Source organism: Macrosteles quadrilineatus, unplaced genomic scaffold (assembly GCF_028750875.1).
Source record: "Macrosteles quadrilineatus isolate MER2022 unplaced genomic scaffold, UCM_ALF_1.0 Scaffold_2__2_contigs__length_208266976, whole genome shotgun sequence".
Taxonomy (NCBI): domain Eukaryota; kingdom Metazoa; phylum Arthropoda; class Insecta; order Hemiptera; family Cicadellidae; genus Macrosteles; species Macrosteles quadrilineatus.
The window spans coordinates 166975426-166988029 of record NW_026542595.1 but is presented as its reverse complement, the minus strand read 5'-3'; the positions used below and the strand labels follow the sequence as shown (position 1 = coordinate 166988029).

The 12604-nt window shown below is 32.9% G+C and overlaps 1 protein-coding gene across 4 annotated transcripts in view; it reads left to right on the top strand.

The window, feature by feature from the left end:
• LOC128986614 (uncharacterized) overlaps window positions 1-12358 on the top strand; it is a 29532-nt gene extending 17174 nt beyond the window's left edge. For 2 of the 4 annotated variants that reach the window (XM_054407065.1, XM_054407064.1), the window contains exons 10-11: window positions 6572-7971; window positions 9782-12357. In XM_054407065.1, the coding sequence (XP_054263040.1) occupies window positions 6572-7731 (1160 nt within the window). In that variant the 3' untranslated portion in view covers window positions 7732-7971; window positions 9782-12357. Of the gene's footprint in view, window positions 1-6571; window positions 7972-9781 lie in introns of all 4 variants that reach the window. The other 2 variants (XM_054407068.1, XM_054407067.1) reach the window with 2 other exon arrangements.
• Window positions 12359-12604: the final 246 nt, after the last annotated feature.

Here is a 12604-nt window from a genome sequence, read left to right as displayed (position 1 = left end):
TTTTACCCCTCAAAAATGTTCAAGTAGTGTGGTAAACTAGGAGAGAAAATCTCATTTTGACAAAGCAAACTCTACTGTTAGCATCTGCTCCTTTCAAACAGTGTTGTATTTCATTGATTTCTTATTGCCTTACCTTTCACAGCCGAACTTCAGACCTTCATCCAACAGTTAATTCAATGAAAACTCTGCAGTTTGGATCCATTCAGTTGCCTCATGTTGTTCTTATTTCTAGTTTAACTATAATCTATCTAAGTAAAAAAAAAACAATACTCTACATTCTTATCATTACCTTTTACTTTTACAGTTTCGTATGAAATTGTACGTTGAAGCTGAAAGATTGTTTCAGGTTTACAGCTGGCAAGGTATTACCCAGTTAGTGGACGTGAATTTGCCCACTTTTAAATTCTTTACTGATGGCTGAAGAATTGTAAGGACTTCTTTTACAATCACAAGGCGACGACAAATCATGCCGACCATTAGACATTTCTTGATTTTCTACAAACGTATCGTTTGTAGACTTGGCTCAGTTGAACACATATTACAGTACTGAATGTCTCCATTTGAAAATCCATAAGTTCATTGATGATATCCCTAATGAACGTTCCGTGTTCCAAATGACAACATAAGTGTTTAATAATCCAATCCCTCATATGAGGCTGTATTTTTTTTTTCTGCAATTCAAGTTCTGTTTAAATTTTTTTTCTAGTTTATAAATAAGTTACTAGGCTATAAGCGATAGATATAAGTTACAGTTTTATATCTAACATAGTATAGTTATTTAATTTGTAGTTGATAAGTTTATATGGTTAGTTAGTAAGTTACGGTAGTTTATAAGTTTCTCAAATACCTAAATAAAACTTGTTAACTAAATAAATGTTACTAAATAAACTTGTCGAATGGTATGTTCCCGTGTTAGTTTATGTATTGGTGATAAATATGTTTATATATTTAGTAAATCAACTAAAAACATAAATTTCTCTTTAGTATTGCATAAATCAGTAATTTAAATTCTTATAATTTTACTTTTGAGGTTAAAGTTAGCTAGTAATGTTGGATTACACTGGCAAGTATAGCTCGGCCGTTTAGAAAACGACCTGCGCGCTAATGCTAAACCAATGCTGGAGGAGGTCGTTTTCTAAGCGGCCGAACTATAGAGGAGCTCCTCATTTTCTGGAGAGGTTAAGAACTGGAATTGACAGGCATAGCAGCTTACCATTTTCAAAGTTACTTTAAAGTGGGTTTAAACTTATTTTACTATAAATAAATAATAAAAGTGCTTCTTAATAGTGCTCAAAAGTTTTTTATACAGATAAATTTAAAAAAATAGTGTTTAATACCTGTTAAAAAACAGTTTTAAGGTACTGGTCAAAGTTAACCTATATTGTGCTTTAAAACATGATGGAAGACAACTTGTTTATTGAGTAAAAGCGTCAAAAAGCATTTAGAGTGAAGAAATTAAAAAACCACAATTCTATTAAAGGACTTGTATAAAACAACAATGATACAGAACAGGCAAGTAACATATGAATTCAACTAGAAGCATAGTGGACTTACCATTGCATTTTATACACAATTAACTAAAAGAAGTTTTTCTGGTAATAAACAACAATATGAACATCACAAATAGGTAAACTGAAATAAACTGCAATAGGTATCAGAGATAACCACACAACTGCCTAGGTGGTGTATCATAAACTGATAAGCCTCTAGCGCTCAGCCTAGGTCAAAGGCCCAGAACTTTATCAGTGATAAGACACTGGTTCTCTTTTGAATCATAGTGGTAATAGTATATCCTTTTTAAAACACATAGCCAAAATAATTTATTTATCCGATTATCAGTATAATTTATTAAATTTATTCATAAAAAAAAATGGTAAATAAAAAACAATATCCCTGTGGAAATTGTCGTAAGAATGTTGGAAAGTGTAAAGCTTTGTTATGTAAAGGAATTTGTTGTAAATGGTTCCACTTTAAATGTACTACACTTACAGTAGATGAATTTAATAAAATATCTACTGGTCATATAAAATAGGTATGTGAACCATGCAAGTCCCATGATGTCACTTTAGGCATTGATCAAGAAACAGACGAGTTAAATGCAGATATAAGTCAAGAATTGGAAACTCAAATTGAAATTATTAAAACGTTGAATGAGGATCTAAATCAGGCAAATAAGTAAATACAGGAACTAAAGTCTCAAAAGGCAGCGCTTGAAAATCTAGTGTTAAAAAAAGAAGAGGCCATTATAACACTGGAGGAAAAAATCAAGGAATTGAATACTATTATTAGGAAACCAGTTTGGCCAGCATTAAAAAAACAATAATAATGTTTCTAAATCAAAACAGATTTTTCCAGTAAGTCAATCTACACCTAGAAGTATAAATAAGCCGAATGTCCTAGCTCAACCATCAGTTAGTTTTACAAGTAACTCAATTGTACATGAAGATGTCGAAACCCAAAATCGCTTTGCAAGTCTTGCCATGGAAGATGAGGCTATTAAAGATGCTGCAAATACTACAAATCTCAAAAAGCACTCTACTAAAAAAATACTTGTTTGCGCTGACAGCCATGGGAGAGATTTAGCATGGCACTTAAAAAAATCCCAAAAGCTGTATGAAACACTAGGATTTATTAGACCAGGTGGTCGAACAAATCAAATTTTAAATACAAATAATATTGAGGGTGAAAATCTTAGAAAAGAAGATGCTCTAGTGATCATTTGTGGTACAAACGATGTGGCTAGAAATGAAGCAGATGAATGTGTTGAGGGTATATCGACTTTCTTGGACAAATGGAAACAACAAACTGTGTGTATTGTGGATTTGCCAATGAGATATGACTTGCCAAATTGGTCATGCGTGAATAATGAATTACGAAAAACCAACCTACGACTCAAAGAACTTTGTCAAAAACACAACAATGTATTTTTTGTGGAAGCCAGCAAAGCGGAAAGACATTTGCATACACGCCAAGGTCTCCATCTCAACAACAAGGGAAAGAAGTGGCTTGCGGATAGGATAGCTGAGGCTGTTGCTGCTAAGGAGTACGACCGTCCAGTGAGTAGGCCTACACACGATGAACAACCTCCCCCACCAGGCACTGAGTCTCAATCGGGAAACGTCTCTCCACCAACGCAAGGCAACGTACCCTAGGTCTATCTAATGAATGTCTTAGTATTTATCATTGTAATGTTCAATCTATTAGAAATAAGTTAAACTTAATTGATGCCTTTTTGACAAATCTTAACTGTGATATTTTAACTATTAATAAACATTGGATGTTCGAAGAAGAATTTGCTTTTTACATTCCTTACGGGTATAACTTAGGTAGTATTTGTGGTAGAAATAATTCTCATACAAGAGGTGGTGGAAGTGCTATATATTATAAGAGAGGCATTGAGGCTCAAGCGTTAGATGTAACACAGTTTTACCAGGACAATATTTTTGAGGTAACTGCAATTAATTTGCCAGGAATTAATGTCATTATATCCACCTTGTACAGAACTCCAGATTCAAATATCAACCAGTTTCTTAAAATACTAGACACTTTTTTATTACACTTAAATACAAAATATGTTGGTTCAAGATGTATTATAACTGCAGATTTTAACATTAATATATTAATCAAATCAAAAGAAAGAGATTTCTTCCAAAATGTATTACGATCCCATAACATTTACTGGTTAAATGAAAATCCAACTAGGGATGATAAGTGTTTAGATAATATAATAACCAACATTGATAGAAAGAAAGTAAATTGTTCTGTAATTGAACCACACTTATCAGATCATGCAGGAGTGTTTGCAAAATTTTATGAAATGAATGTCAACAGGACAAAGTCCAATAATATCACAACTAAAACAATAAGGGATACAACTCCTAGAGCACTGTCTAACTTAAGGAATGAACTGTCACAAATTAATTGGTTGCAATTAGCACAGTTTAACAATGTAGATGAAGCGTTTAACCATTTTAATTTATTATTGACAAATTCTTTTAATGAAAGCTGTAGGTTTAAGGAAGTTAAAATAAACAATCATGGCAAGCCCAAGTTGAAGTGGTATACACCAGAGTTACAGAGGTTTAAGATATATGTCACAACTTTTTATGACAGGTATAGAAGTTCTATGGGTACAACAAACGAAGGAGTCCATAAACTAGATTTGAAATTAAAGAAAATGTATAAAAAAAGGATTAGTTATTTTAAGAAAATTGCAAATGATAGGTATATTGAAAATTCTTCAAACAAATGTAAGGCAGCATGGAGTTTGATAAAAGCTGAATCAAATTGCAGAAAAAATAACCAAGATGTAGTTTTAGACTCAAATACTTTAAATGCTTATTTTGTTAATGTAGTCAATGAATTAAATAAATGCAATGTTAGTGATATGTCTAGTAGTCGTGCAGTGGAATTAGTTAATAATTTTGTCTCAAATAGAAACTTAGGCAATGAGTTTTTCAAGTGGCGAAAAATCAATACTGTTGATGTAATAAGGTGTGTAACTAGCTTAAGTTCCTCACGAAGTGAAGATTATTATGGTTTTTCTAATAGGGTTATCAAAGAAATTATTAATGAAATAGTAGAGCCATTAACATTTCTCTTCAATAAAATGATGGATCAGGGTATATACCCTAAAAAACTTAAACTTTGTAAGGTAATGCCAATTTATAAAAAAGGTGAGAAACAAAACCCATCCAGTTACCGGCCAATCTCTCTTGTACCCATACTAAGTAAGATCTTTGAAACCTGCATTAAAGCACAGCTCAATACATATTTTATCAATAATGATCTATTTTGTGATGAACAGTTTGGTTTTATGCAAGGTAGAAGTACATGCAAAGCAGTAGAAAGTATTGTCAGTAAACTTTTAATGAACTTTGAAAATAAACTTCTTTCGTCCGCATTACTAATTGATTTAACAAAAGCTTTTGACTGTATGCAACATGAGCTTCTTATTAAGAAACTGTACAGCTATGGTATAAGGGACCAAGAGTTGAATTTGTTAGCTTCTTATTTAAGTGACAGAGAGCAAATGGTAATCCAGGGCAAAGACAAATCTAGCTTTAAGAAAATTGAAAATGGTGTACCCCAGGGGTCAGTGCTTGGGCCACTACTATTTATCATTGCAGTTAATGATTTCTCTTTCAATATTCCTTGTACCTCTGTTCTTTATGCAGATGATACAACACTCATAAACAGCCATAAAGATTTAAAGGAACTTAAAAAAATTGAGAGTCGGGCTTTACAAGTTGCACAAGAATGGTTCCAATCCAATCATTTAATTGTAAATAACCAGAAAACTGAAAATATAATTTTTACTCTTAACTACTCTATTTATTTACTCTGTTGCTTATTAAATGAGTGTTGAAATTGGCAGTTGGTGTTAATTAGCTATTCTCAATGTTTCTGGCGACTAATGTTTGAAATTTTCTGTGTCTTTTGCTGGATTAAGAAATGGTATCGACAAATGGCTCCCAACAAAGATTAGAAGGCCAGGGAAATTATACAGTAAATGCCTCGATGATGAACTTGCCCCAGAACGATGACTGTGCTGCTCACTGCTGAGGACTTCAACTTGTTAATGTTATATTTTTTTAAGTTTTTAGGATTTTTTGAGAGGATAGCAGGCTTACCTGAATGGGAAAGAGTCCAAACTGGCACAGGAAACACAAAACTTTACAACTATATACACAAAACATTAGAATATTTCACTGTCACTGACAGCATTTTCAACTAAGAAAGAGAGAGTTTTCTACATGTCCAAAATGGTGGCCAGTGAGTTCACTGGCTGGAACTCACTGGCCACCATTTTGGAATGTAGAAAACTCTCTCTTTCTTAGTTGAAAATGCTGTTAGTGACAGTGAAATATTCTAATGTTTTGTGTATATAGTTGTAAAGTTTTGTGTTTCCTGTACCAGTTTGGACTCTTTCCCATTCAGGTAAGCCTGCTATCCTCTAAAAAAACATAAAAACCTAGGCCCTTGTGCTCTATGCTACACCCTTAACCTTATATTTATGTTTGTGTTGGTTTAGGAAGAATCTCCATTTATGTAATAGTGTTAAGGGTGATGGTAACAATCATAACACTAGAAACAAGTGGCAACTAACAGATTTTAGTAAGTACACTTTTTTAACATAATTTTTTTATTATTTCTTTAAAGGGGTGTGTTTAACCTTGTACTCACTTGTTCATCAACATAGGCCTGTGTGTGGAGCCTACCCAACAAAGCTAGGGTTGAGCTGGTACAGTATAAGAGTTGTACCTTGATGATAAAATGTAGTGGCAGATACAAGGATCCGAACCCACAACATGCGTCCAAAGTCTGTTTTGCTACCGACTGAGCCACCGACTCACTAGGGATACATTTTTTTTTTAAATAGTAAAATAGACGATGCTAGCCTATTGATTGTTGTGCCTATTGTTGGCTTTTGTTGTTGTGTTGTTGTTTGTTAATGATTAGACTAGATGATGTTACTTGTAAATTACAAGTTGTAATACACATGACCTATTGTAATCGTTAATATTTAAATGACCAAATAAAGAATTGTTAATATATTGATTGATTGCAGGTGCTGCACAATCAAGCCCAAAACCTCAGCGTCAACCCCATGAGACAAGAGGCAGATACAAGTCACAAACAAGCTACAGCAGTCAGTCAGACGATGATACACCCAGAGAACGTAGCAACCGTGGGAGACGGCAGCGAAGTCACAAGTCAACCAAAGAGCCAGATAAAATCCAACCCAATCTTACATCAGCCAAAGCTAGCTTGGATCAGTTGCCTGTTCAAAATAAACCTCCTCTACCTCCATTCAGGGCTGAGCATAAGCCGCAAGAAGTGAAAGACCCGGTCGAAGCCAAAGACGGAGATGAATCTTGGGAGGATGTTACAACGAGTGGTACGGAAAGCATGGGTGAAGAAATGTCCTCCGTAACTTCTAGTCCCTTGATGAAGACGATTGTCAACACAATGGTTATAAGTGGAAAACAAAATGAGGTAACAGACTTTATACAATCAGTGGAGTATTCTCCAAATCAAGTGTTGGATGTTTATGGGAAGATGAGTTATGAAGAGTTCTCAAGTTGCTTAGAAAATAATAAAGCACATCAAGGTTTGGGGTTTGGAGTTGTGGAAGTGGATTACCCTGATACTGATACGTCTAGTGTTAATTTAAGTCTTGACGCTTCTGGTAACATCCTTCTTGCAGGGATTTGCTCAGAAGAACTATTAATTGGCCAGGAAGAGCAACAGTTCAACACGACCCTTCCAGAGACTCTCACGTTTGATGAACTAGGACTAGTCGGAGTCATAGACGAACTTCCGCAAAATGAACCCGTACTCTTAGATGAAAATCCTTTAGAATTAGTGAACGAACAAGATGAAAATCCTTTGAAATTATTGGTGGACACAGATGAAAATATTTTGATATTAGTGAACGAAGAAGATGGAAATACTTTGAATTTGGTCCCCAAAGAAGAAACTATACTTGTTGCTGACGAAAGTTTAGAGTTATCTTCTAACTTGCTATTACAAAATGAAGTTGAAAAAGAGAAGGTAGTTGCCGAAACAAAAGTTGAATATCAAGAGAACCAACCAAGTGAAGAAAATAAAATTGAAAATAACACTAGTAAAGTTTTGGTTGATACTGTTGAAGCGATACAGACAAAGTCAGATTTGACTAACTCAGAAACAATGCCGAGCGAGTCCAATAAAACTCACGAAACTTAAGTTGATGAAAGTGAGAATGAACCGCAACCAACTGAAACCGCAGTTGTGAAGTAAATTTAGAAGGATTGTCTTATGTGATTGTTTGTACACTTACCTTGCGCTCTGTCAACTACATCTTGGAGTCAAAGCAGTACTGAACAGAGCTTGGAAAATCTACTGATATGTGCCTTTGATGATTGACGCTGTAAGCTTGACTGAGGGTTGAAGATGTGCAGCAGCTCTTCAATATGAAAATTTGAGGTTAGTAATAATTTTTTTTCAAAACTAGTTGTAGTTTTTATGTACTGTATCAATTTGTATTTTTTAGAATTTTGAATCTCAAAACTTAAGTTATTTTTTATGGAATTAACTGAAGAAAACTAAATTGAATCAATAGCAGAATAGATTGTAATCATACTTTGCTTTGACACTCTCCACAAAGTCTTTTGTGTAACAAGTTACATTCAATGTTTTTCTTGTTGTTTTCATATAAAAATGTAGGTAGTCTGTTACAGGATTATTTGTTAGAATTGCCCTAACCAGTAGTTATAATAAGTATTTACAAAAATATCAATTGGATATGGTACTAGTACAGTTAATTTTCATTTTAATATACTCTGAATATTGGTTCCAAACAAATAAAATATACCATTAAAGTACATAATTATGATATAAATCTAGTAATGTTTTCAAGTTTAAAAAATACTGAAAGTCTTATAAATAACATAAATCTCCAAATCTTTATCATAATGAAAGGAACAGCGCTGTTATGTAAAAAATATTTATTTAAAATAGTTTTCAATGTATTACATTTCATTTTTTGAGTATATAAATTTTGTTGATACACTTTTCTTTGACCGGGTAAACAATGTGAGTAACCTGGAACAAAATCAATTTTAGGTGAATGATTCTCAATTCCAAATCCTAGATTAAATTTATTACAGTTATTCATACTATCTAAAAACTAGTCCCGTTTTTGTTATTAGTTTTACGATTTCAATATTAAGTTTAAAGTTTCTCTATATTTGGTCACAGTCCCAATGCTTTCCCATACTTCGGTCAGTCGAACAACAGATGATTATGAATAAATGAATTTATTTCCCATATTACATAACACTTTACAATCATAATAATTGTTGAGAAATGTAAACTGGTCACTTTTTCAAGTAATGTGACCTGTTACAAGGTTAAACATACATAATAAATAGTAAATTGTTGAGCCTAGCATCAGATGACAAATATTTTATCCGCCTGCTGTAACTGGGCAAAACTTAGACTAAGAAAGTGTTAATAAAATACACATAAAATAAGGTAACGGTAATACAATCTTATACCAAAGAGTTGGCAAGATAACCTACATCCTGTTAAGAACTAAGCCAAGTGATTGTTCTTTTACAAAATCACGGACAATTATCAGTGCAGTATCCTTAAACATCTTTTTTTTAACTTACATGAATGGAAATGAACAGTAACATGTATACTTGATGAGCATCTCAAATATACACTAAATTTAAACACAACTTAAAATGCAGACTTTAATGCGGGAGGTTTAGGTTTTACCCCCAGTCATATCAACAAAGATTTTAGGGCTTTAAAATTGTTCCCCTTAAAAGTATTTTTGATTCATACAAAATGCCACCACTGTGGTCGATCTCACAAAAAAGAAAAGAAAAAGGAATTAATTTGGTTGGTCACCTGACCACTTATGTGCTGTCAAAATACTGGCAGAGTTAAGACTCATATTTACAAAAGCTATAGGAGTTAACACTAAAACCGAGGATTTATTGAATCTTCATCCTTGACACAGTGTTAATTCGATTGTGTTACAAAACTGTTCTAACCTACAAACTGTTCCTACACAAAATGGTTGTCAGTAGAACTTATTTACTTCAGTGAGTTGGTGGCTCAGTTGGTAGCCAATACTTAAGCAAGAAGGAAACAAGTAGACTAGACAGTACCTGCGGGTAATTCTACCTGACACTTCTGGCTTCAGGTATAAACTGCTGTGAATTCCTCTTCTCTTTTCAATCAGTTGCCTGAATATTGATCTGATTCTCTTGTTTCGTTTTAGGAATTCTGGTTCAAAGACATCGGATCATTAGAGAGGGACCATAATGCAACTCACTCCATTCTACCCTCATTCTTCATTCATTGGGTGGCAATAAGCCCAGTCTCCTCCGCATCTTAATTGGTAATTATAATAATAATGTATCCGTCAGTAGGTAGTCTGTTATTTAAGCATCAGACAGTATTTCAATGCAGAACATTAGTAATCATTCATTTTTTTTGGCAAGAACGCAGAACTAGAAGGGGTTGGTTCTTTTAAATGAAAATAGAGTGTTATTAAATAACCTCTTTAATCTTTTCATGGCTGTGTTAAATTAATAATGTTTGAAAATCATAAACAAGAATATTAAGAAAACCGAAAGAATTAAGACACTATATATTGGTTTGTTGTTTACATAGAAATCAATAATTAATTCAATTATTTATTTTTGTTAAAAAAACACTCAGCTTAAAGAAAGCTACAAATCAATTTTCCCTTTTGTATTGTTCCTTAAATAATACTTTTCAGCTCTGAAATGTTTTTAGATTATAGTTTTACGAGGGGACCCACTCGCAAATTACACATTTTAATTAGATATAAAACTTAATTTCAAGGTAAAATAGTAATTCAATACCCTTTAAAAGTGAAGTCTAGAAATAATTAAAACACAAGGGAACAAAAGCCCTTATGAAAATTACCTTTTTGTTACCATTCACAGGTGCGCTGTATCATAAAATTTAAAATCCTTATTGAAAACCCTTATTGTATTAAGTATTTAAATTCATTTTTATTTATACTAAAATGAATCATATATAAAATATTATGCTATATAGCCAATCATAATTTATTTTATCGCGTTTTTAGGTTTATAAGTTTAAAGTGATTTTTAGTTTAAGTGATAAAAGTGATTGCTGATTTAAGAAGGTTACTTATAGTAACAGTGAAATTATGTCTTAAAACGTTGAGTGCTGACTACATCAATTGATGTAGTCGCACCACCCCCACTACATTAGTTCAGTATGAGCTCAGCCATTGCTAGGGAACGTTATAATTGTTGCTAGCCTGTAGCTTAGAATGTGAGCATAGTTTTGGTGTAAGAAGCCACATTACAAAGACACTAACTACTAGGGGTCTGCGGTACAGAAAAATTTAAGGTTGGTACTGTTCGGTACGGTACAATATTTTGTACCTCGGTTCTCTGTACAAAATCGGTACGGTACGCAGCTAGCCGTATTTTTGCGGTTTTCTTCTCAGAACTGTATTTAAATTATTATTTTTAACTTTAATACATTTGGCATTACCATGAAAATGGATAGTATCCTACATTCATGGTTTTCTAACAACAATTACTGTACCACTCATTATTAAAACAATAGTATATTACGTTACTAGTCCTGAAAATAAATGTTTACCAGACGAGTGTGGTGTTCCCGTGCGAGACGAAGTCGAGTACGGGATTACCATACGAGTCCGGTACACACATTTTGGACGAGCTACGTACGATAGTTTACGCCATACTACTTAATTCGTACAAATCCTTATATATTTCCACCTACTAAAGGACTAAACATCACCAGTCATAACCTCTAAGAGAGGTTATGTTTTTGTTTATAACCAATCATTGCCATGCAAATACAGTATAATCAGCTGATTGGTGTCCGGTAAAACTCATTGCAGAACAGTATTACGCAATGAAACCCCATTTGAATAAGCTGGCGGCAAACAGCTGTTTTCTGGACTAAATCCTTGCGTGGGAAGTTCGTCAAAATAATGTAGTGTGGCGTAAAACCTTTTACTACTACGAGGATTGGATTGTGTCAAGAAAAATCACAGTTAAGATAAAGGCTTTACCTATTTTACTCTGAGATACTTTGAATAACCATGATAAAGTGGTTTTAAAATTAGGATAAGAGTTTTTAGGAATAAACATGTTTGAAACATTTATTGACAAGATAATTTCACACAACTGGTAAATTATTTCTTATCAACACAATGTCTAGTTGTTTTTTTTTTATTTTTAAAAACATATAAAAGCATTCAGTGTAGTTGCCAGCTGTTCACAGCAGATGACAATGAAACACTGGAGGTTATGATGAAGTAATGGCAAAGAGCATCTTTTTTTAATCATCTTCAAAACTAATTATAAGATGGATACAACTCTTGCAAAGTTTTTTTCTTAAACTAAAATTTGGATAATCACAGAGTAAGATTATTGTCTTTTCATTTACAAAGTTAATACCCACACATATCAATCATTAGTTTATCTCAGGCTCAATAGAATTTTCTTAGTATATTTTAAAGCTCTTCCAGAGAATCAAAAGACTCAAGCCTAGACCTAATTATTTAGGAGGGCCTATATATAAATTGGTTAGGTTACAATGAGGGTAGCAAAATCACTATCTATTTCATAAGATTTAGATTGCATAAAGCACCTTCAACACAATAAAAAATACAGAAAACTAAAAAACATTTAAGCCTTAAACAGCCACATCTAACAATATAAGACAAGATACAGAACATGCAATGACATAATTTAAGACCGGGAAAAAAAATTATGCAAACAACAACTATGATTGTAGGTTGTCAATAAAAAGATAAAATATCTATAACAAATATTTTAATTTATAAAATAAGATTGTAGGCTAGATTATTTACAAGTTTATTATGTAGCCATATACAGTTTTATGGCAATAGACAATGGCCAGCGGCAAATTGATTAAATACTGACTGAGTTAGAGATAGCATTTAACAGTCATCATGAAACTATTATTTTTATGATAAAATAGAATTGGGGAAAGTCATAAAGAAATAAAAGTGATAAAACTCAATAGTTTTTGGAAGTACTTG